The sequence below is a fragment of the Echiichthys vipera genome, assembly GCF_963691815.1.
Source record: "Echiichthys vipera genome assembly, chromosome: 12".
NCBI classification, from domain to species: Eukaryota; Metazoa; Chordata; class Actinopteri; order Perciformes; family Trachinidae; genus Echiichthys; species Echiichthys vipera.
The window spans coordinates 30,598,112-30,620,845 of record NC_139837.1 but is presented as its reverse complement, the minus strand read 5'-3'; the positions used below and the strand labels follow the sequence as shown (position 1 = coordinate 30,620,845).

Genomic DNA, 22,734 nt, shown 5'->3' with positions numbered 1-22,734 from the left:
GTCATTGTCAGTGGTCAATTCAGCCAATGAACAGTTTGGGTGCCTTGGAGAATTCACACCTGGGTGTGACCTGTTGTGGGGGTGAAGGCATTTTGAGGTCTTTGTTCCAGCAGGCTGTGGGTTTTACGTTTAATCAAACTGACAGTTCGAGTTAATCCAGAAAATGAACAATCATCTTTGGGCGCCGGTTGCACCTACATATCCCCCCGATGTCCTTGAGACTGCACCCGATGTGCGGTTTTAAGGGCATCTTTCACAGTCCATAGATGTACAGAGTTCATTTGTCAGTTCATTTAGTGTTTGCAACGTTTTGGGTAGTTATTTCACCAACTGGGAATTGGCTAAACACTACTAATATCTCGACTAGGCAAGAACAAAAGCTACAAAACTAAATCTAAACATGACAATGGCACTATACGAAATACATAATAAACATTGTTTCTCAGCTACTCTTCAGGTTAGTGAGAACAGAAGTGTTAGTTATGTAAATGACTTGGGGTGAGATACAGATGAGATGCAGCTGTCAGTTGCATGAGGACAGTTGTATGATTGGTGTGTCAATCCAAGATGTGTCCTAAACTAGTGTTTACCAGTGAGCTTATTACAAAATACAAGGAGTTGATCCAAAAGTATTTGCAAAGTTTGTACAAGGTGTTAAGTCCAATTACAATTTGGGTCTTATTGAGTTTGCTGCAGCTGCTAACAAATCAAAGTTTACCAATTTAACTGTAAGAAAAGTAAGGCTGCTGAGCTTGCATTAATCTTACTATCAGTGCAGATGGACTGTTACCTACAAAACCGAGAGGAGCGGACTCTGGAGCTCTGTTGTTTGAAGTTCTCCTTAACTCGTGGCTCAGGGCTGTAACGCTGCCTGTAGCCGTGTACAGAAAGACACTCAGAGGCACTGTCACTGTCGGGTTCTGAACTGCGGTCAGAGATGCTGTGGTCATCATCTGAGCAGTGGTTTGGCAGGTCATTATGCTGGGCCAGGATCTCAGAGTATGGCCTTCTACAGCTCCTGCTCTGGGCATGACTATCCCGTGGCAGCTGGCGAACATGGCGTTTACGCTCTGTGTCCCTATGCTGTGTTTTGTCCCCCCCTTTCGATCTGTTCTGAGGATGGGGTTCTGAGACAGAAGGTCTGTGTGACCTCACGGTGTTTGAGCTGCTGGAAGCAGATGTTGTTTCCCTTGCTTTGCAATTGACAACAGTTTCCCAAGCCACCTGTGCTATTTTCCTTACCTCGTTAAGAGAGAGGTTATCTTTTCTTGTCTCAAGAATAACGTGTGTACGTATACAAGGATGAAGATTCTGCAAGTACAGGGACTTAAAAGTTGGGTTCTCTTCTAAGCCTGGTGCATTCCTTCCTTGGAAGTATACGTGTCTCAAACATCTGTAATAGTCTCTGGGACTCTCTTGACGGGAATGTTTTATTTGACTAGCTGCAACCAAAGAAGCGATTTCGTCTGCAGTAGAAGAGAATTCTTCTGTCAGTGCATGACGGAGCTCATTGTAGTCATTTCTGACTCTGGCAGGTTGAGACTGTATAACTTTGCGGACAGCTTTTGAGCTGGTTTTCCACACAAGTTTAACTTTCTCTCTCTGTGTTGCATTGGGCAGGTCAATTAGATTTTGATCTAATTCCCTAAAATGGTCCTCAATGTTATGATCGCAGTTGTCTGGATCAAACACGTCCATATCTTTAGCTATAAGCTCAAGCTCTTCAAGGCGGGGACATTGTGAGGTCACCATTTGTGAAGGCGAGACTATGCTAGCTCTGTCATCACTCTCAAAGTGATGCAGTGAAGAGGTAGAGCAGGACTGAACTTCCCTGGTCGGCTCTGGAGAGGGCGTTAATCTCTCATTGAGGGAGGAATTTGAATTTGAAAGGCCAGAATCAGCAAGGCTGAATGACTTTGATGGGGCAAGAGTTTCTGATCTAAGCCCTAACAATTCCTTTTTGTGGGAGAAGAGTTGTGACTCTGCTGAGTGCAAATCTTCTAAATAACGCAGGACTTTGTGATTTGCTATCTGAACTTCACTAATGAGATTAGCATTTTGAGCTTTAAGGGATTCTATCTCCTTTTCTAATGCTATTTTGCTCTGACAGACAATGTTAATTTGCCGGTGGAAGTTCAGGAGCAAACATTTCAACACTGACCCTTTAGATGTGTCGCTGAGAAGGGAGTCTATTTCTTTACTGCACTCACTTAAGTTCAATGTGTTAATGAACTCAGGGTAGCCAGGTTTAAGGCCCTGTGCTAGGGAAGAAATGAAATTCTCTACACATGGGTTCTCCATTGTTTAAAATGGAAGGTGAGATAAAAACTTGTTGTCTAGTACAACAATGCAATTGTTTTGGCTCTGGTGTTGCTTGGCAGACACCTTGTGATGTAAATTGGGTAGTACACTAGCCTAAAACAACAGTTCCTCTGATCTACACTATGTGGGTAGCTTGCTTCCTGCGCGGGGAGGGGCAACTACAGCACCATGTGGTTCTGGGACCAGAATTTACACTAACTGAGATGCAGGGCAGTCAGTCAGGGAATAATATCTATAAAGTACTACTCAAGCTGAGACACGTGGAAGAAACAGCTGGGTATGTAACTTTATTTCACAGGGCTGGTAGCACACTGTGGCTCTATCTATCTCCACTCAGGTTGAAATGCAAGGCAGTTCCAACAGTTCACGCTCTCGGGTTCATAGGGCCGGGGGCACGCTATGAGTTAAGGGGAAGGAGCACTTAATTTAGCAACAACTTATGACAAGACTCATTAAATTGCATTGAATATGTGATATTCAAATGCAAAACCAAACTTCAATAGCTAGCAGCAATAGCAAAATCTTAAGGGTAACTATCAGGCTTACAGAGGTTATCAATATTCTCAAATCACTTTAGCTAAATTTGGAATTAATCAAATAACACCACTTTGTACTTGTTTGTAAGTACAGCTGGATGTCTACTCCTGTGGAAGACAAGTGGGGTTAAATGGAACGACTTTTGGAAAATTTTGGATGAAAAATCCAAAAATTGTAAAATGTCCAAAAATATGACGAATATTAATATCACACAATTATGAATTATTGCCAAGCCAACATAACTAAGCCTCACACGGGGCACCAATGTAGGTACTTTGGGTTTAATTGGATCAATAGTGACTATCAAATGAAATATTTGATAAGGAAAATTAATAAAGAAAAATTACTAAAAATTAATAACTTCAATTTATTAAAAACGTCACACGGAGAACCAATCAAATATAGTGCCTTGACTCACGTTCAGATTATGAGATTGAGTGTTCTCAATAAACTTACCGTTAATCAAGGAAATATTAGTTATCACCAATAATTATCAAAGATAATAATAAAAATGACTCTAGTTAAACCAGAGTTCCTCGGGGCACCACCGTCATAGACGGAGTGATAACTAATATTAAAGTCTCATAAAATATATTAAACTACTAATTAAGGGTTAAACACCGATAAATGTAATAGTTTAATTAGTTGAAGGATTTAAGAAGTTCTTTTCTTAGTAGAAGCTGGCTCATTCATCTTTGTGTAATATTAAATAATCAGACATATGGTAAACACAAACATTTATTAACAGATTAATAAATGCAACAAACAAGACACAATAAACTAACTAAAGCTAACAGCAAACGTATGTTTGTGTGTATGTGTGTGTGTGTGTGCGTGTGTGTGTGTGTGTGAGAGAGAGAGAGAGAGACAAAGAGAAGAGGTGGGGGCTCGAAGAAGGTGTGAACATTCTCTTTGTTACACAAAGGCCGGAAGCCTGATCTCTCAGTTCTTATGACAAAGTTACAATGGTATCTAGCCGTTCATAAAGTCCTATAACATGTAGTAATGCCCAGTTGGTGATTAGTTACCAGTCCATGAGATAGGAGATGTTGCGCATTGCTTGATGCCAGTGGTTGGGTGAAGAAAGGAAGCTCCGTGGTAGTTCTTGTCTGATTGTGGCTCTTAGGCAAAAGAGGAAACAGATCGCTCTATGCTGTGCTCAGTTGAGGATAACCGGTTGGTTAACCTTCGTGGTGATCCCACGCCATAGGCCAGGTCCAGGGCCGAGGGGACAGCTGGAAGCTGGTCTCCTGGAGTTGAGTGATCAGGGAGAGAGAGCGGGAGGAAGATCCGGGAGCAAGATCCAGTAGAAAGAGTCAGTAGAAAGAGAGCGAGAGATGGGGGGCTCCACTTTATATAGGCCCGGATGATGTCATTGTCAGTGGTCAATTCAGCCAATGAACAGTTTGGGTGCCTTGGAGAATTCACACCTGGGTGTGACCTGTTGTGGGGGTGAAGGCATTTTGAGGTCTTTGTTCCAGCAGGCTGTGGGTTTTACGTTTAATCAAACTGACAGTTCGAGTTAATCCAGGAAATGAACAATCATCTTTGGGCGCCGGTTGCACCTACACCAGCGACACATAGGAAGAAAGTGTTTCCAGTCTCAAGTTCATATCAAGGTTTCCTATGCCTACAGACTCAATCATAGGAATGTTAAACATGTATTTTAGTTTTTTCTTGGAAGCGACATTTGGCTTGGTTTTAGTATCTCCAGTGAGTTCCTGATTCAATTCCAGATTGAGGAATGGTAGATTGATGTTTGCAGTGTTGGCTACAGAAGCTTCCATGATCCTTTTGGTGAAACTTACAGTGCATTTATGGTTTGCTTCCACATTGTTATGAACCAGAGACGCAGAGGTGGCAAGTTGAATTCCTCTCTTCCTTGTTAAAGTGGTGGTAACATCAATTTTCCCATTCAAAATGTCAAACACTGATGTTGAGGAAGCGCCAAACCAGGTAACAGTATCAGAATGGTTGTATAGGCCAGCATTAGCGCTTACAGTAATCACAGTCGATTTAAAGGAGAAAGCACAAGTTATGTTACCCATGGCTTGGATCAAAATGTTGTTCTTAATGGCTGGTAGTGGGAAAGTGGGCAGCTTTATATCACTTAAAGTTTCTGGAACATGGATGACAGGTAATACTAAAGATGGTAGCACAAGGGTATAGGATGGCATAGAGAACCCCAATGCTGGAACTTTAAAGCTTGGAGTACTGACCTCCTTGGGAACAAAGTAGCTAAAGGCCAGCATCTCAGCCCTGAAAGCAGAAACATCAATGTTCAATTATGGTATTGTATATCTAGGGACAGTGAATATTCTGGGAGGAAAGCTAGAAGTGTGTATTTTATGTTTAATATACTGTGACTTTACTTGGTTGTACGAATCTTTTAGAAGTGCGATTACTTTGTCTCTGCATTGTTCAAATTGACCCTGGATGATGTTGGCATTATCAATAATTGCACTGTAAATTGGTTCAAGGTGTAATTCAAAGCTGTGTGTATCAGGGTTCTTGTAGTAATGAAGCTTCAGGTTCATATCGAATGACTGTTGAGTAGTGGTAAGGATGGTTTCAAATCCAGCATTTTCCCACAGAGAGAGGTCTCTGACTGCAGAGGTTTTAAACTTGAGATAAGGTACAGTTATTTCTGGGATGGATAAAGGGACAGTCAAAAACTCAATGTTAGCCTCTCCATTAGCTAATGAGTGAAATAGGATGTCTATTTCATTGTTTTCTGCTGTCAAATTATGATTGTACTTGTACTGGTTGAATCTTGCAAAAGTAAACCAGGAAGCACGCTGCTTCTCAGAGTTTAGTATGACACCATAATCATTCTGGAGATCCACTTTACAAGTAATTCTCAAGGGGAAGATCATCTTTGAGTTTACTGTATTCTTAACATCAAGTACAATCTCAAATGGGTGGGACATGAATTCCAGTGTGTTGGCCATGGATCCAGTCAGACTTTTGGTGAATTCAGCATCATGAGAGGCTGTCACTACAACTTTCAGGTCCCCAATATGTGCCTCTCCATTTAAAACCATAACACTCTTCTTGACAAACTGACCCTCAGTTTCACATCTTGCATTAACAGTGATATGGCTTAAGATCACTGATTCAGCAGTCAACGTTTGCTTTGATTTCAGGGCTTTACAGTCTGTATCTACTACAACAGTTAACTCTGCAGTGCTTAAATTGATGTTGAAGTCTACATTGCTTTTGTGTGTACCTACATCAGAGTAGTCTTGAATGGACCACTTTGCATTACCGGAAGTTTCCCCAGTCACAGTTATTCTGCCTGATTCCATGGTCCCTGCTATACTCTGTGTCATTGATGCGTGACTTGATATTTCAATTGATGGAATTTCCAAATTGTGGTCATAGGTTGTGCCTATGGCTGCAGAGATTCCATTATTCAATGTAAGTACCATATTGATGACTAAGTCTGCTGTGTATTTTTGGCTTGCAGCCTTGGTAGTGATCTTAGCATAAGCCTCAGCAGAAGAGCTAGTGAGTGTCAATGATCCTTCATGATAAATGGAGAAGGCCACATGTGTAGCTTTCACTTTTTCTGTGAATAGCAACTTCTTCATTGTGGGAGCTTCCATCTGAACAGTGGCTTCAAAGGTGTATACGAGGGGCAGAATCGGTGATTTGGTGTGAGAAGTAAAAGTGCTTGTAAACTGTGGGTTGTTTGGTGTGGATGTTGAGTTCTCAATCTTCCCTGTAGTTTCTAGAGTGTACTGTGGGGTGTTCAATCTAAATTCTCCATAGAGTTTACCAAAAACTGGGATACAAATGTCACTGGGAACCTGGGGCAATTTAATCTGTGGAATTGGAAGTATTGTGATTTCAAAATCTTTCAGATTTAATTTAGGGATTCTAATGGCTGGACATTTTATTTCAGAAAAAGTTATTTCTGGAAAAGTGAGATCTGGTAGTTCAGATAGGTAGAGAAATTTTAGGTCACCAAGGATTTCCATAGGGTTAGGCATTTGGATCTCAAATTCTCTGATTTTTTCTATGATTGCCACTATATTTGCTTTTATCTCATCAAAGTCTATGGTGATGGCAGGAATTGTGTAGGAGTTGAGAATAGTGAACTCAGGGACTGAAATTTGAGCTGGTATTCCAATCTCCTGTAGTTTGTTCAGATTAATAATACATGCTGGGATGATGAGATCAGTTAGAGGTACAGTAAAAGTGGGAACTTCAATCTCAGCTCTTTTCAGTGTACCCAGAACTCCCTCTACAGTTTGCCTTATCTGAGTAATGATCTTGTTATCATTGGTTACTTCAGTGATCTTCTCTATCAATTGGTTAAAATGTTCAGATATATAGGCAACCATATTACTGTAGGACTCACTTGCTCTTTGGAGGTAAATGTGCATTTCATGTCTGATATCCATGTCAAGGATTCTTTGTTGCATGTCTTCAAGGGTATCTTGTACTTTCATCTTGATGTCATTGTAAAATGTAATGTCAATTACATTTTTCAGTTTCCTTAAAGCATCAGCCACCTTGGTGTTTTTTAGTTTGTCCAAATATGTGAAGAGGGAATTTTGGATCCCTCTGAAAAAATTCCTAACTGCCTCAATTTTTTCCACAATCTCATATGTTTTTATCTGCTTGTTGATATACTTTGTTAGTTCAGCAATATTCTTGTTGTTCTCATCAACAAATGCAATGTAGTTAAATTCCTTCATTGATTTAAGCATTGAAGAAACATGTCCCTTAAGGTCATCAATACTTTTCCTAAACACAATTGCTCTGAGCTGGCTTGTCACACTGTGCATAAATTGCATAATTTGAGAATAAACAAATTTAAAGTCGATAGATTTCAAAGCATCTACCATTAACTGCACAGTCTCTTCAATTTTGAATTCCTTGATGAGAATCACTACCTGATCAATTAATTCTTTAAATTTATCATAAAGACTGTATTTTAAAAGTAGATCCCTAATGTAAGAATACACCGCGTTGATTTTGTTGGGGATTTCATATTCGTCAATCCAATTGACAATAACATCATTCATGGATTCCATCACTTCTGTTATGTCTGAAGACAGGATTTTATATGATAGCTGCTCAACATACATGGCCAGATCAACTGAAAAAAGGTAATCCTTTACATCTTGGAAAAACGTATTGATGTTAAAGTTCTCGATGGCCTGTTTTATTTCAAACAGTTTGTGTTTGATTTTCTCCAAGATACCATATTTAGAATCAAGTTCTTGCACCCATTCAGCATTGCTATCTGTGATCTTCTGTATACTGATTTGTCTGATGATGTCCTCGATGGCACCAAGTGCTTTGCTGAATGACTGCTGGATTTTAAACTTCTCATCAAACGCCTGAAGCTGATTTCCAATTTGTGAAAGTACATTTGTTACCTTGTCAGCAAGGTGTCTGGCATAGATATAGTCTTTAACTGCAAGGATGAGGTCCCTAATTTTGCTGGCAGTGTATATTACCATATGTTCCATGTTTTCTCTCAAGTTGTTCATTGCAACCTCCAAGTCATCCATGGTTACAGAGAACTCATTGATCAAAAAATCAAGTTTTGCTTTTAAACTATTCACTTTGTTCTCCAAGTCCATTTCTCGAATGAACTCACTCACTTGCATAGGTAGCTGATCTAACCTGGCTCTAAAGTCAGTGATTAGCTGATTAATATCAAGATTGTTGATGAACTTTTTAAGAGAATCTAAGGCTTGTTCAAGTGTGTTTCTGAGATTCTCAAAAGCAACATGCATGCTCTCAATGAATGGGATGTCAATGACATGACAGTTACTGTTCTTGTCATACTTGAGGAAACCAGCTATACTATGTACTTGTATTTTTGATATTTTGACATTGCTCAAGTTGCTGAAAATGTCTGTTAACATTACTCCTGAAAACTCAATTCCAATCTTCTCAGGATTGTTGTAAGTAGTGATGTCCTGGTTATAAGCATGGTCATTCAGTTTAGATTTTACTTTCCAGGTCAGAGATTGGTCACTTGATGTCAGGAGGCCATCAAATGTGTTGTCTAAATTGGTGGAAGACTCTCCACTTGGAAGGATATGTGTGGTTGAAACCTGGCTGCCATGTGAATATGCAAGAGCTAGGGGCTTTGCTTTAGCTAAAAACTTGCTGTACAGTTGTCCAGTGTGCTTCCCATATAGGTTGATTTCTCCATCACTGTTGACAAGGGTATCAACAGTGAGACTGAAAGGCAGTGCCAAAGTGCGAATGGTGCTGTCAAAGCGTAGAGGCTCAGAAGTTATTTGTGCCTCACAGTTGGACTTGCAGGAAAGTCCAGCAAACTCAAATTTACAGTTGTGACTTAGCTGGGCATCCATTACTTTTCCAGATGTGCTGTATTTCATTGTACCAGCCATATTGTCATAGTTGAGTTCATAGGAATGTTTAATGCTGTGTTCTTTTCCATAAGCTCCCTTCATACTTCCAGTAAGATCCATCTTAATTGGCTCAAGTTTCATGTAGCCTTCATTGTTCAAACTGACATCATACAACTTGAGATCATTTGTCATTTTAAATGACATAAAAAATGGCTTCATATCAACCTTGTTGTCTTGCTTGTAGTTAATATCTTCACAGATGAAGATGTTACTCTTGGAGTGGAGGGCTAGTGTCCACATAGTAAGGGTCAGTGTGTGGCTATTTTTTGTATTCATCTGCTTCAATGTTCCAAAGGTATTGCTGGTGAAGGTCAGAGCTCTCCGGTTAAGTATAATATCCATGTTTTTTATTGTGACTGCATCACATACATTACCCTTAAGGACACCATTCAAAGAGGCTTCTGCAGCTGTGATTTTACCTTCAATGTTTAGCTCTCCTCTACTCTCCTCAGCCATCACTTTGGTCCTGGAGGACAGGAATACACCATTGTTGTCTATGGCGCCACTGAAGATATTCTCCACTGAGACAGGGCTGCACTGAATGCTGTTAATTCCACTTGCAGTCAGACCATTTCTGCCAACCATAACAAAAGCATTGTGCAATCCACGACTTGTGGTAGAGATGAGGGAACCCTCAGAGTTTACCTCAAGCGCATTTGGAACCAGGGAACCTGTTATAAGTGAGTATGCCCTGTTTGTGTCATCATCTGCCTGTGATTCAATTCTGAGGATGGCCATTTGGCTGGACACACCTAGCTCAACTTTGCTATTGAGGGATTTACCCATGGATGTGGCAACAGCATTGCACTTTAAGGTCAGTTGGGCATCTTTATACTTGAGCTCTGCTACATGCTGGAGGATGTCTTTTTGGGCATTGGTTTTGGACACAATGTTCAACTCAGAGTTTGTGTAGACTCCATGGATCATGTTGTGAACTTCGATGAATGGCGAGTTGAAGTGCAGGGTGGACTCTCCTCTTCTTTCTTCATCTAGTGGGCGCATGTTGTAGCTGTGGGTGTAGGTGGTGGTGGTGTAGAATAAACCTATTTTAAGTGATCCATCCAGTGTGCCATCTCCTGATACTTCATCTGAATCTAGAGTTGAAGTTGACTTGGCAGAGTAATGGAGAGAGGCTTGCAGGCCTACTGGACTAGAGGCTTCAATCTTGTAGTTAGATCTTGCGTTCAATTTGTTGGTTACACTTAATGTTTTGGAGACACTGAAGCTTGTGTCAATGAGGCTATGGCTAAAGGAACTATTAAGAAGATACTTGAGATTATCATCAGGTTTTCCGGACATCATTCCAGTTCCTTGAAAGAGACAGACAGAAAGGATATTATTATTAGAACCTGTTACAGCACAGGCAAATATGTAGATTACATTCTGATGATCACATGCATTATGCTGAAATGTAAATTGCTGCACATTATTAAAAACTCTTAATATAACCAATTACTCCAGACCTCATCTTTCCAGATAGAAGAAGTTCAGGATGGATGGATATGTTTACCTTCAAATTTGTATGACAGAAGGTTAAAAGGTGATTGGGCCATAGCCTTGTAATGTGCAATGTAGTTTGGAACGTCAAGGGTGTTGTTGCCCCCAGATATGGAGCCTTCCCAGTTGTAGAAGTTGCTGTTGATCTTGGTGGATGCTTCAGCAAGACCGAGAAGGGACATAGTGAAATCCAAAGAAGGGGGCAGAGTGAATGATGGTAGTGGATAGTTCTTGGCAGGGATGTAAAGGCCTATCTCCGGTAAATCCATAAGGGGAATAGACAGAGTGGTTGGGATGTTCAGGTCTTCTGACTTTTGTGGAAGAGAAAGTGAGATGGCCACCTTATCCTTGTTGAACTGGTATCGGAACAAGCTGTCACTGTTCAGGCAAAAGAAAAGGCATTATCAATATTGTTCCAATTTTGTACTTTCCATCTAAAAATCTATTAACAAACTGTACATGGATAATCAGAGGACAGAACTATTTGTATGTTAAACTGTTAAATTACAGTTTATGTCCAGTAAGGCTACGGTCATACATGTGCAAAATTAACAATGGCAATTATCCACTTCATGTTCCCTTCCATTATATGGGAGCAAATAGGCTAATTAAATAAAAAACAGTTGCTTCTGGTGTCAAATCAAATTTGCAGGGAGTTCAACTTTGGTGAACTTTGACCGGCATAATCACATCCTCAATCAATAGCAATGGAATTTGTGTGGTTGACTCGGCTTTGCTGTTGCTTTTCGAGTGAGCCAAGTCAGAGGAGATGTTGGGCGTTAGCTTGTCTATGCAGTTGGTATTGCCTTGGCAGGCAATGATCACTCACCTGCATTCACTCATGTTTGACCGTGCCTTAATACCTGATAGCAAGAAATGTTCTTAAACTCTATATTAAACACTTACGACTGCAGAAACAATTTCTCAGGCAGGGCTGGCAGGGTGAGGTCAGAGTTCCTCCTCCTCTTACTTCGCAGGTTTGCAAGATAGGGGATGTGTGCTGTCAGTTTGTCTAACCATATATCACCTGACTTAAGGATGACATGAAGATAAATTATAATATATAAGTTTACTTAAAACTAAAACTTGAAAGCACTCAAGAAAAATGCATTCAATAAAAAAGGATGATATGCCTGGCTCTACTGTAACGAGGCCCAGATCAGACAGCAATGCATTTGCTACATCCACAAAAGCAATTGTGAACAAAATGTGCATGTTTTTGCCATTTTCAAATTACAGCATTTAATTTCCTTTATACAAAGTGTTATTATCTTTTCGTTTGTAGTGTGACTACCTCATTTGCGGTTTTGCTTTTTTCGTGTTTAGTGAGAGAAATCTAGTCTGTGTTATGCGAAGGATGGCTGACAGGTGATTATCAGTGAGGGAAGATCTGTATCTGGATTTGGTAAACTTCATCAGTGAAAATGTTTGTTCATATATAGTTTGCTCCAAAGAGAACCAACATCTTCTGAGCATTCCTCCTCATGTGTGGAATGCTCTCCTCTTTGAGAGAAGAGTAGAAATCCAGCAGTGATACTGACTTTAAGTACTCTGACAGCACGCATGGTAAAAAAAAAGGAAAAGAAAAAAAAGAAGCCTTGTTGCTTTTGCAGCAGCTGGCAAAGCTTCAGATGTCCGTGTCCTATCTGCATCAGTCAAGTTTTTGTATTTCTCTGCGTGTTCAGTGTTGTGGCGATTCAAATTATAATCCTTTAACACAAAGCTGTATGACCCGTAATAATGTTCTCCACAAACTAAGCACACAGCTTTACCTTTGACTTCAGTAAATAAATACTTAGTCCAAATAGACCATAACGTCTCAGGGATTTGACCCTCTCACAGTGTGTTCACACTTCATCACAATTTATTGAAACATGTTGCTCGCCTGAAAATACAGCGTTTGGTTCCACTTTGTTAAACTAGCTACAGTAGCTGGTGCTATTACCGGGTCTTGGCTTGTCTGGTCCGACAGGTATGGACACCACACTGTTTCACCACGTTGCTTGTTCTGTTCTCTTTGTTGTCCTGTAGTGCTCCAGGTTCCCCATATGTGCTTTGGTGTATTTCTGGCTGGGTTCTTTCTTTTGGCAATGTAGTAGATGCTTTCTGACGGCTAACAGTAGTGTGGTCTTAGGTGAATGCTGACTGCGGCCGGCGTCCTCTCTCCCTCCCTCCCCCTGGGTGTGTCCCCAGTTGGTTATTAACAGGGGTGTGTGTGTGTGTCTGGGGCTGTAGGAGAAGGCTGCCTATCTTCCTGCCAAGAGAGTTCAGTCACGTGATCACCGTCTATGTTTACATCCCTCCCAGAGTGTACGCAGCCAATGCCTGTGACAAGATCCACTCAGTCACTGCAAGGCTGCAGACACAGCACCCTGAGGCATTTATGATCATCTCTGGGGACTTTAATCATGCAACTTTTGATTCTACTGTCCCACCAGAAACAACAGGACAATTGATCTCCTGTATGCTAATGTAAGGGATGCATAGACAATGACTCCCCTCCCCCCACTGGGGAAGTCTGATCACAACCTAGTTCACCTACAGCCACTGTATACCCCCCTGATCCAAACACAGTCAGTGACAACTCACAACATCAGGAGGTGGTGCCCTGAGATGTAAAGTGCCCTGAGAGTCTGTTACAACACCACATCTGGGATGTGCTGATCAACCCACACGGTGAGGACATAAAGGGGATGACACATTGTCTGATGGAGTACCTGAACTTCTGTGCAGACGTGCTCTCCCCTGTCAAGACTGTTACCCTAATAACAAGCCATGAGTAACGCGGGAAGTTAAGGCTGTCCTCAACAAGAAAAAGGCTGCCTTCAGGGGCAGGGACAGGGAGGCCATGAAGGCAGCACAGCAGGAGGTGAAACACGGTGTGAGGGAAGCTAAGGGTAGCTACAGGAGAAAGGTGGAGCAGAAGCTGAGGGAGAACGGCAGGAGGTAAGTCTGGGAAGGTGTGAGGACCATCACATGTCAAAACACAAAGACCAGATCTACAGGGGGAACAATGGAGAGGGTCCCTCTACACAACCCCCCCCCCCCAACACCACAACGTACGCCCCCTCCTCCTCTACCTCAACACAATCCCCGCCTCACATCACAACAGACCAGGTCAGAGGACAGCTGAGGAAGCTCCAGCCCAGGAAAGCAGCAAGCCCAGATAAAGAGTGTCCGAGACTACTGAAGACCAGAACTGCAGAACTGGGGCAACCACTACAACGGATCTTAAACCTTAGCCTGCAGCTAGGGCAGGTGCCTACCCTCTGGAAGATATCCTGCATCGTTCTTGTTCCCAAGAAGAACAGGCCCAGCAAGCTGAATGACTTCCGACTGATGGCACTCACTTCACACCTGACGAAGACTTTGGAGCGGCTCTTCCTCAGACTCCTCAGACCCCAGATACAACATGCCCAGAACCGCCTGCAGTTTGCGTACCAGCCAGATGTTGGTGTGGAGGATGACATCCTCTAAATGCTGCACCGAGTCCACTCCCAGGTAGATAAGGGAAGCGGCACAGCAAGGATTCCCTTCTTGGACTTCTCCCGTTCCTTTAATACCATCAAGCCTCCTATACTTCAGGACAAACTGAACAGGATCGGGGTCGACCCCTATCTGGTGGACTGGGTCAGAGACTACCTCACTGACAGGCCACAGTACGTCAGGGTGAAGGACACCACGTCTGACCCTGTGGTCAGCAGCACTGGAGCCCCTCAGGGCACAGTGCTGACCCCTCTTCTCTTCACCTTGTAAAACTCCAACTGCTGCTACAACTCAAAGTTGTGTCACATACAGATGTACGCAGATGACTCAGTCATCGTTGGATGTATCAGGGCTGACAGACAGGAGGAGTCTGGTAGGGGACTTTGCTCTCTGGTGCCACAATACCTCCAAGATGAAGGAGCTGGTCATTGATTTTAGGAGGACCAGACCAAGACCGCAACCAGTCCTACTAGAGGGAGCTGAGGTCGAGGCTGTGGACTCGCACAAATACCTCAGGCTGTGGCTGGACAACACACACCAGACACCTGTACAGGAAGACACAAAGCAGGTTGTAGTTCCTGAGGAGGCGGTCCTTGCTTTTGGTGATTTTAACTTTAGCCGAGTCCAGGAGCTTCACGTATGGCTCAAATGCGGTGGCCCTGGGCCCTGGGCCCCTGGGCCCGGGCACATCACTACAGCAAATAGAAAACACAACGCCAAATCCAAAACCACAACGACAAATCTGAAACCACAACGACAAATCCCAAACCACAACGACAAATCCAAAACCACAACGACAAATCCGAAACCACAACGACAAATCCCAAAACCACAACGACAAATCCAAAACCACAACGACAAATCCCAAAACCACAACGACAAATCCAAAACCACAACGACAAATCCAAAACCACAACGACAAATCCCAAACCACAACGACAAATCCCAAAACCACAACGACAAATCCCAAACCACAACGACAAATCCCAAAACCACAACGACAAATCCAAAACCACAACAACAAATCCAAAACCACAACAACAAATCCAAAACCACAACGACAAATCCCAAAACCACAACGACAAATCCCAAACCACAACGACAAATCCCAAACCACAACGACAAATCCCAAAACCACAACGACAAATCCCAAACCACAACGACAAATCCCAAAACCACAACAACATTAACTTCTACCGGAAAGTGTAGGTCTCTCTGATCAGAGGATGGACCCTCCTGATTGGACAGACGGACTGTCTGTCTTTTAACAGGAAGGAGCGATGGAAGACCGCAGCAGCTCTACATGGCCGTGTAACGTTAGGGCGCTCTGATTTTCCCGGTGATATGACGGGTTTCAGAGTGAGATATTGAAGCCGACACCGAAACACATGTGAGGCAGACAGCTGCTGCACCTCCTTCAGTGCAGCAGCTTAGTCAGCTTCGATGTTGTCAACGCCCCGGTGGGAGGGATGGCAATGGCCGTGAAGATTCAGCTGGACGAAAACATGTACTGTGCATCGTAAGCTTAATTTCTTTATGTTTGTCAGCGTCCACATAAACCAGCATAAGTGTTTCAGTCATAAGAACCGAAGTTTGGTTTGTACTCTTGCGGTAAAACAGCCAAAACACACCAGCTAACAAGCTAACGCTATTGTTAGCCCGCATTAGCGGTTCGCATCAGATTTTATCAAACCTAACGTTACAGGTAAACCCGGCGAAATCTGTAACATCAGTTCGCTAATGTTAAAACCCTGAAGTGTAGTTACAGAGCGTTAGTTTGAGATTATATTTGCACAGCTAATGTATTTATAATTTACGGTTGTAAATACTGTTATTGCCTGGGCCCAGACAGCCCACAGACAGTTAAACGGAGCTATCAGGCACGTAACGTTAACAGCGATGTTGGTATATTTGTGTCAGTTTCTAAGTTTAATGGAGAGACTGTCGGTAACGTTAATGTAGGGACAGATGCACCTACAGTTACAGAGCTGTTAGTGTTGTAGATTCAGAACGAAAACATGTGCATTTACTCTGCTATCTAGCATGAACTGTTGACTGTACATGTTGAATAGTAAACAGATCCACTCCACTGACATGATGCTGTGTAAAATAACACCACTGAGTATAATGCAGTCAACGACATAATGTGATGAACTCATCTCAGTAAAGCTGGACTTATAAACACCTCAAATAGATTCAACTGCAGACTCATAAAAAACAATAAAGTTAAATCATCTGTATAATATTTTGAACAAACACATTATAAACGTCATGCATATTGAATTCATTGCAGGGCCCTTGTGTTTGACTACATTATTTATTTATTGTCAGTGTTTAATACAACAGTTTTATCAGAGTGGTAGTGATCCCCTCATCAGAATCAGAAAAACTTTAATGTCCCGCAGACGGGGAAATTCGTTTGTCACAGCAGCAACAGAATATTACAAGCAGAAACATAATACAAAATAAGATAAAATAAGATAAAAGATAAAAAATAGCAAAAATAAGCAATAAAGTTAAATTTAAAAAGGGAAGAAATAGAAATTGAAATATATACATATTCACATGATATAGTGCAGTTGTTCTTGTTTTGTTTGTTTTGTAATAATATAGTATTGAATAAATAAATATGAGTAAATATGACCAAATAGTGCAAAAACAGAAGTGACCTTAAAAAAATGTGTTTTGTTCTACATACTAGATTTTATTTGTATACTAGATTTTCTTTACTTCTGTATTTCTTCACAAATTATCACATTGTGAACTGCATGATCTGCTTTTTCTCCAGGCGTCTCTTGGCAGTCCTGATTTTAAACCATGATGGCAGCTGAGAGGTTGATGGACCAGTGATGGTCACGTCTGATCGCCCTATCAAGGAGACGCTGAATAACTGAATGTGATCTAAAAGCATGTGTTTGCTTCCTCAGCCTTCTAGTCGGCCCTAACAGAGTTACAGAGAGGTCTACATCACATCATCACCTCATCAAAGACTGCTGAACCAGAGAGCCATGCTGCCTGCCCTTTCCACATCCTGCCAGAACATCACCAGGGACAGCTGGACAGCCTGTCTCTCACACAACATTTGCAGTTTAACACAGGACATCAGTGTGAAAGTTTTAAGCTTAAGATTATTATTCGTCAAGAAAAAGTCAGACCAATGTCTAAAATTCATATGAATAAAAATAATGTTTTCTAAAACATTGCAAGATGTTTGTTTTTACCTTTGTCACTATTCACGTTTGCATATTTTACTACGTTGAGAAAAAAATGTTCCACATATGTCATGATTGTCTATGTATTTTGATCAATTAAAACATTTTTCTAATAATAAAATAGTTAATTTAGGATTGTACAAATCTAATGAGTGCTTTCTAGTTTTAAATGGATACATCTTTTTTTTTTTTTTTTTTTTTTTTACTTTTGACCATTTGGCACATCCACATTCATATTTAAAAAAAATCCAGTCCTGTGTTTTAAGTTTTGCTGGTGCAGTTATACTTATTTTACATTTGTATTGCAGAATGTTTCTTATTGTTTTAACCGTAGTTCCTGAATATAAAAATACATTAATAGTTTGTATATTTTGGGATGTTGGTTAATAGTTTCACTTCTGTATGCAGACCTAACATTAATGCAGTAACTGATCTTAACTGCATAAAATGTTTTTATACAGTATGACACTTTGAGTATTTTTGTAGACTGTCACCTTAACGGGACATTTCATTTTCTGTGCCGGCCACAGGCCGAGCAGACGACCTGCATCTTAGCTGTGTTATAATACTGCCTGTTTATATGGACACAATATCTACAGTTAATGAGAGAAACATTTCAAAGGTAGATATAGGTAATGATGATCTCATACTTAAAAAAATATATAGACAATAACCCAGATTCAGTTTTAAAATGGTCTTAAATTTACTGGTTTATTTATAGGATACCCTTTTTTAATGTTACTCTTCATCTATTTAGTTGTATTTGCAAGTTCAGAGATAAGTCAACATTTCATATAAAACATGAGGTTTGTTACAAAACCTAAAAGCTGCTGGACGCTCAGCATCAGTGTTTGTTAGATTCACTTGGTCTAGAAAATGTGATAAAGTAAAAATAATAAATTAGTTCGCTCTCCTGTGGTTCGTTACAGCCCCATACACGTAGTGTAGCATTACATCATGAAAGTCACGTTTGAGAGAAGCAGGGTTGTACAGAAGAAAACTGTTCACATCCAGATGAGGTGAGACATGCCGTCCTCACGGAGCTGCGTGGACCAGGGCAGCTACTCGGCTATCTGCTGTGAGCAAAGGTTGCGTTTAACACGCAGCTAGTGTTTTTGCTGAAGTACTTCCCACATAGTCCGATATACTCATCCTGATGTTTAGGTTGGTTGACAACATATCATCTGTCACGCCGTACGGATGCCCTGCATCAAAAATAATCCTTAATAATAGCAAAAGTATCTTCGGAAATACTCATGCTTTGAAAATAGGCTCTTTTCCGGGTTTTCAGGCAGTCCGTCTGTCCAATCAGGAGTCCATCCTCTGATCAGAGAGACCTACCCTTTCCGGCAGAAGTTAATGTTGTTGTGGTTTTGGATTTGTCGTTGTGGTTTTGGATTTGTCGTTGTGGTTTTGGATTTGTCGTTTTGGTTTGGGATTTGTCGTTGTGGTTTTGGATTTGTCGTTGGGGTTTGGGATTTGTCATTGTGGTTTTGGATTTGTCGTCGTGTTTTTCTATTTGCTGTAGTGATTTGCCCCTCAGGGCCACTGTACTCAAAGGATATTGCAACAACACTGGCGTTCCCTACATTGATAACTTCAACACCTTTCTGAACAGACCGGATTTCTTAAACCCTCTGAAGTTGACACCCGCACCGGCGCATCCTAGTGACATTTCGTCACTGTTTATATCAATATCTTAGCGATTACAGAGGGTACAAACGTGATCTATATATTGCCGAAGACGGCACACTCTCCTCTTCCGCATTCGTTTTACTGCAAGCTCATACTATAGGTCACTCACACAGCCAATTAGAAGACAGGAAAAACCACTTGTAACTGGCATCGTGGTGTCTGTCACCATTTTCTGTGAAATCAATAGATACTCAGAAAATCCCTAAAGACCCACTTACTACCATCAGCAAGTTGGTCTGATCCCTTTACTGCATCCTGACGCTGGCAGCAGATCACAAAAGTGGAAAACAAAAGCGCCCTTCTGGAACTAATTTGGCCAAGCTGCAACAAGGATTACAGTGCTTCTGGGCCAGAGAGGAAAAATAGAGATCCATTTGAAGATGAGTAAGTGTTTTTACTTCACAAAAACGATACCTAATTGTGACCAGATTGGCCAAAGTGTCCTTCTGTGTGCAATGCGTAAATTGGTCTGTGTAATAGTCATGAACTTTGTTTGACAAAATTGACTGTCCATTAGTATTACTTTTATTCCAACCCAGCAAGAACCCACCTGACTCTATTCATTCAATCACCTGAATTGTCTTTACACAGTTGATTTGTTGGATCAGATGTGTTCTTGCTTGGTTGGAATGAAAACCTGCAGCCACAGCGCCCCCTTTACCGGATCAGTTTGACACCCCTGGTCTAGATGAATGGATATGTTTTGGCCACAAGTTCAGCACACTTTTCTGTGCAGATGAAACTGTCTTTCATAGAATTGAATTTTTTTATTTGTATGTGATTTTTATACTGAATGTAACAGTGAAATCCTTTTATGTCTGCCACCAGGAACACATCACCCTTGCCCTGTGTGCCTGTGCCTCTACAACAGGCATCACCACCTCATCAGCACATGGCACCGCTCTGAATAAAGCATAAAAACATGCACATTATGTAAATATTGTAAATAGTGTATTTTTTGTATATAATAAATATTTAGTTTGGAAGAGAAACAGTTGTAATGCCATTTTTCATCATTTGCACACATCCCATGTAGCTAGATATGTAGTATGAAGTTCCATTTCATCATATGGTGAAAATAGAGTGAGAGATAACGATATTGACAAAATTTCATTTCAGACATTCATTTTAGAATGTATCTTCTATTTTATTCATATATAACACTACTTTTGTGAACCTTAGACTTTGGTAAACTAATTTCAAGCACCAAAACAGTTTGTCCACATAAGTAGAGATATGTTTTCATAAGAGATATAAAGAATTTGAAAAAGCAGAATTAAATTTTCAGCATTTGGGCCAAATAATCTCTTTACACATTGCTCTAGGACAAATTTGGGCCTCACTATGCCTAAAACTGAGATTGTTCTGAACATTTCCATGTAAAACACTTATGTTATATGCAAGTATATGTTATGTTGACTGATGTTGCTTTTTCTGATCATGACTGTGTGTTTTTTAAAATAACCATCTTTGCCAATAGTAGCAGAAAAGAACCAGAGGTGATCAATAGGCGCTGTATCAGGCAGGCCAAACGTAGGTGGCAAAAAACTAAACTACAGGTCCTACAAAGAAAGTCTCTTTATCTACAAACAGGAATTTAAGGGGCAAGGTAGTCCTTTCGCTCAGAGGTTAACAACAAAAATAATAATTCCTGCACCTTGTTTGCCGTTGTCGACAGACTGTTAAGCCCCTCGTCATCAGTCCCTCCTGAGCTCCTGTCCAGAAAGTCGTGCAATGACTTCGCAGATTTCTTAACCAATGAAATTCTAAAGATAAGACAAACAATGCTCCACCTCAGGGAACATGGCTATGTCACTTATGCCTCCAGATTCACTAATGACTCTACAACACTTTGAACCTTTAGACTGTGCATCTCTGACTAAAACTGTTCATCAGCTAAAGTCCACTACCTGCTGTCTTGATGTGCTGCCCACAAGCTTCTTTAAAAATATTTTTAATAGTGTTGCACCAGAAGTGCTGAACATAGTAAACACCTTCCTTCAGTTGGGGCATTTTCCCGAAGCCTTGAAAATTGCAGTGATCAAGCTCCTATTAAAGAAGTGTAATCTGGATGCCTCAGCCATGAGAAGCTATAGGCCCATTTCAAATTTAGCATTTCTGGCAAAGATCATTGATAGGTTAGTTTACCATCAACTATACTCCTTTATGATTCAAAACAATCTTTTTAATATTTTCCAGTCGGGATTTTGGCCACATCACAGCACTGAGACTACACTTACTAAAGTCCTAAACAACATACATCGAAAAAGTGATGCATCAAAAGCATCAGTCTTGGTTCTGCTCTCTCAGTGCTGCTTTTGATACAGTTGACCATATCATACTGCTTGACAGTCTGGAGAAGTGGGTGGGGCTCTCTGGTTCTTTGCTGGATTGGTCCAAATCCTTTTAACATACTGTATGCTACCATACTTGTGCCGACAACACACAACTTTTTATCTCAGTGTCACCACATGACCATAGTCCCCTACACTCACTAAGTCAGTGTCTCAAACAAATGAATGATTGGATGAACCAGAACTTCCTCCAACTTTTAGCGATTAGTGCTCAACTAGACTGAATCACACTAAAAACCACAGAGAAGGCCAGAAACCTTGGTGTAGTTATTGACTCGGATCTGAATTTTATCAGTCATATACAATAAAAACAATTACTAAATCTGCCTATTACCATCTGAAAAACATTTTAATAATCAAAGCATTTCAGCCCAAACAAGACACAGAAAAACTCGTTCATCTGTATATTTTCAGTAGGTCAGATTATTGTAATTGCATCTTTGCCGGTCTTAGCAAAAAATCAATCAGGCAACTGCAGCTTATCAAGAATGCTGCTGCCCGAGTCGTGACCAACACCAAGACAATGGACCACATCACACCTGTCTTTAAATCTCTGCACTGGCTCCCTGTGTGACTTTAAAATTTTGTTACTGGCCTTCAAGGCACTGAATGGTCTGGGTCCCAATTACATTGCTAAGCTGCTTGTTGGATCTGAAGCTCCCAGACTCCTCAGGTCTTCAGGGAAAGGTTTTCTTGGTGTGCCCAGGGTCAGAACTAAAAAAGCTGAAGCAGCGTTCAATTTTTATGCCCCACACCTGTGGAACAAGCTCCCTGAACACCTGAGGTGTGCACAAACTGTCAGCTCTTTTAAATCAGGCCTAAAAACACTTCTGTTTACTGCAGCCTTCCCATAACCCAGCATGCAGGTGATCTTAACTTTCTAATCTTAACCCTTTATGTGCTTTTTAAAATCGTATTATTGTTTTAATGACTCTGTTTTACTGGAATACGCTTCACTCTGCACTGACGGCTTTCTTCTTCTTCTTCTGGATTTCCGGCAGACTAGATGCCTAAAGGCACGTCGCTCGTGCTGCCGCCACCTGAATCGTGTGTCATTGCGTTATTTACTGATATATTGATTTTCAATGTAGAGTTGCTGCTCAATTTGCATCTATTGCATTTGGTGTAAACGCCCCTTAATACATAGTGTAAGACAATTAATCATCGCATAAGGGGGCAGGTGGTGGATAGGTCCTAAACATTCCCAAGCCTTTCACACGGCGAGCA

General features: G+C 41.0%; 1 protein-coding gene across 1 annotated transcript in view; it reads right to left on the bottom strand.

The window, feature by feature from the left end:
• Window positions 1–4,424: 4,424 nt before the first annotated feature.
• The window catches only part of apoba (apolipoprotein Ba), a gene marked incomplete at both ends in the record, with an annotated part of 92,024 nt that continues 73,714 nt past the window's right edge, over window positions 4,425–22,734 (bottom strand). Inside the window, 4 exon segments of the mRNA XM_083923724.1 lie at window positions 4,425–5,144; window positions 5,148–10,573; window positions 10,774–11,138; window positions 11,667–11,791. Of these exon segments, the coding sequence (XP_083779850.1) occupies window positions 4,425–5,144; window positions 5,148–10,573; window positions 10,774–11,138; window positions 11,667–11,791 (6,636 nt within the window).